General features: G+C 52.9%; 1 protein-coding gene across 1 annotated transcript; it reads left to right on the forward strand.

Moving 5' to 3' along the window:
- Positions 1 to 546: 546 nt before the first annotated feature.
- On the forward strand, positions 547 to 1,559 carry GLOTRDRAFT_134548 (uncharacterized protein; the record flags this gene model as incomplete). Its single annotated transcript, XM_007873515.1, has 2 exons — positions 547 to 1,249; positions 1,303 to 1,559. 2 exons carry the CDS (start codon positions 547 to 549, stop codon positions 1,557 to 1,559), a joined length of 960 nt encoding a protein of 319 aa, XP_007871706.1.
- Between the last annotated feature and the right edge of the window lie 1,110 nt (positions 1,560 to 2,669).

Genomic DNA, 2,669 nt, shown 5'->3' on the forward strand with positions numbered 1-2,669 from the left:
GCACCTCGTGGACTCCCTCCTTCAGTTGGTTCGCTCAAGTCGTCCCCGGCAGGACGGCTCCCTCCCCGACCCCCCACTGCACCTCGTGGACTCCCTCCTTCGGTTGGTTCGCTCGAGTCGTCCCCAGCAGGGCGGCCCGCTCCCCAAGCCGCCGCTGCATCTCGCGGACACACTCCCTCGGCTGGTTCTCTCGAATTGTCCTCGGCAGGCCCATCTCAGAGTCGAGGAGCATCCACCCATCCTAACCCCGTCATGCAGACTTCAACGGTTTCTCCCGGTCCACCCCCAACAGCCGCATCTCAGGCTCGAGGGACCCAGGGATCCGGCAGACATGAGGTATATGATACTCTCACTGTCTATGATCACCCAACTTCTAGCTATCGCCGTCGTAGGCTGGGCCACATTACCGAGTATCGCCATCTTCCTGCCGACGTTGGTGCCGTTCTCACCCTCCGGTATGGACTTCTTGCGAGTCCGGAAGGCCTTCGGCTTGATATAGTCCGGGTATCCTCACATCCGGAATTTAGCAAGAAGCTGTCATCCTTCATGGTCGAGAAGGCTACCGGCGCATATTCTCAGGAGTTTATGGACAAGGCGATAACTTTCATGAAGGATCTATGTACAGGTGGGGGGCAAGGTACACTCTCCCACTGCGATCTCGCCCAGGGGCGACTCCAAACACCATTGAACGTGCGCCGTCTGCCTGCCGATGAAATCATATATTATGCTGTGACCCCTCCTGATGGACCAGGTGTCTGGGTGACTACAGCAGCGGACGTCTGCCATATCATACGAATCTACAGATACGAGTCATCCCGCGGAGACGCGCAGCCTGACCTAAGGCTGCGCTTGCTGGATCTAGGCATTCCTTTCCTTTGTCCCCGTGTTTTGCCACATCCGCAGAAGACTGTCGAACCGGGGTCTCTTGTACAACAACTGGTGCGAAGTCCAGGCTATAAATGGGTTCCTGCGGACTATGCCAGCTATGTATCCCGGAGAGACAGCTTTATCGTCGGTCACCCTCACGGCCGGGCTGCGCTACTCCTCGGCGGCATGATGTGGCGCCTTGCGCTGGATGCACTCCATGGCACGGCAGAAGATGTCGTGTGTGCTGGACCAAGTGAAGCAGCCATCGAGAACGGATTTGGCCGTCTGGTCACCCGTGTGGACGGTACCTCAGGATGGTATGAAGAGCACATTGATCCTTTGGAGGAGGCTTGCATCATTGGCACTTATTTCGTCGAAACTAGTAAGTGCTCAAGACATCTTGATATTTAAATGTCCTGACCATGTTTATTACAGGTCCTGGACAGTGGGCTGAAATTTCTTGGTGGCCGAAGTCAACAACGTGGAAATGCTGCGGCTATGGCTCTCCCGGCTATTGGACCAACGGGGCAGAAGAGTGGTACCAAAATCGGCTTAGGGAAATCATGAAGGGGACTGCTCAACCCATGTCACAGATGCAGTGGCGCTCCTTTTTGCGCCATAATGCTTCTGCTGTGAGGAAGTTCAGTGGTCGGTATGAGTCGCACTGCAAACTCTCCGTGGATGCCCGTTGAGAACCCATTCCTTTATCATCTGTATGTGTCTGGCTTGTGGTGGCATAGCACCTTTGTATTTAGTCCATAAACTCATGTTCGCCCCCGGGTCAGCCGCCGTCAATATCTTTAAGTGGCGTTCACAGCGGCTGAGCCGCTGTGACTTCGGGAGCTGCGTGACGGCGGCTATGCTTCATCTTATCAGTGGGCTGCGAGTGGCCCGCCGGCGGCCCGATTAGATTCTGGTTCGGTCTGACACAAAATATTCACGCCAACGTTTCAAAGCACTAGTAGTTTAATAATATAGAGACATGTTTGGTAATACATTTATACACCTCCCTGCAATTATTATTTATAGCGCAAAACCGGTCCAAGTTAAATTCTGAATTCCGACCGGTCACAGGGTATGATTCTGGCTCTGAAATTATGATTTGGGCCCAGGGTCGCATAGAATCTGGGATTTACAAATGAATTTCTGGCTCACTTAAAGACCATTCAGTATATAATTTATGTTATCTAGTTCAGTGATGTATCTGTGTAATAAATCCTGTATCACATATTTGACTGAGCCTGAACTTTATATGGTGGTTGAGCATTCATTTTGATATTCTGGCCCGCCCTAAAGTTTCGGAAGGCTCTTGTGTGATACGCTCTTCATAGCCCGCGAGCCAAGCTTGGTCTTCCGATGCAGGGCGAGTCAGATGTTATTGTGCGGGCGAGCATGCTCGACGAGTCTTTCCTTGGTAGGGCGTTGCTAGAAGCACCTCGTTGCGGTCCTGGTGGGACTCGTAGCATGAGGGACTGAGACCGGAGTACAGTGAGTCTTGCACACGTTCATAGATCCATTCTTAGAGTTTCAGCATCGTCTCTGGGCATGGGACGTCGCGATGACATGGGAGCATCAATGCACAAAGCTATATGTACGTCCATATTATGATGTCAGTGCTGATGTTCGGCAACTGGAATCGTTCCGCGTAAATACTGCCAAGGATAGTCCATCACGAGTGGGTCCACCTCCACGTCGCAGTCGTCTGACCCGGGTCAATCTTGCAGCCATCCCAATGTCGCTACGCTCCATTTCAGCCTCCTTTTCCACCTCAGCTGGACCGCCTGAGGCCAGTGCTCACGTCC

The sequence above is a fragment of the Gloeophyllum trabeum genome (assembly GCF_000344685.1).
Source record: "Gloeophyllum trabeum ATCC 11539 unplaced genomic scaffold GLOTRscaffold_00276, whole genome shotgun sequence".
Lineage (NCBI taxonomy): Eukaryota > Fungi > Basidiomycota > Agaricomycetes > Gloeophyllales > Gloeophyllaceae > Gloeophyllum > Gloeophyllum trabeum.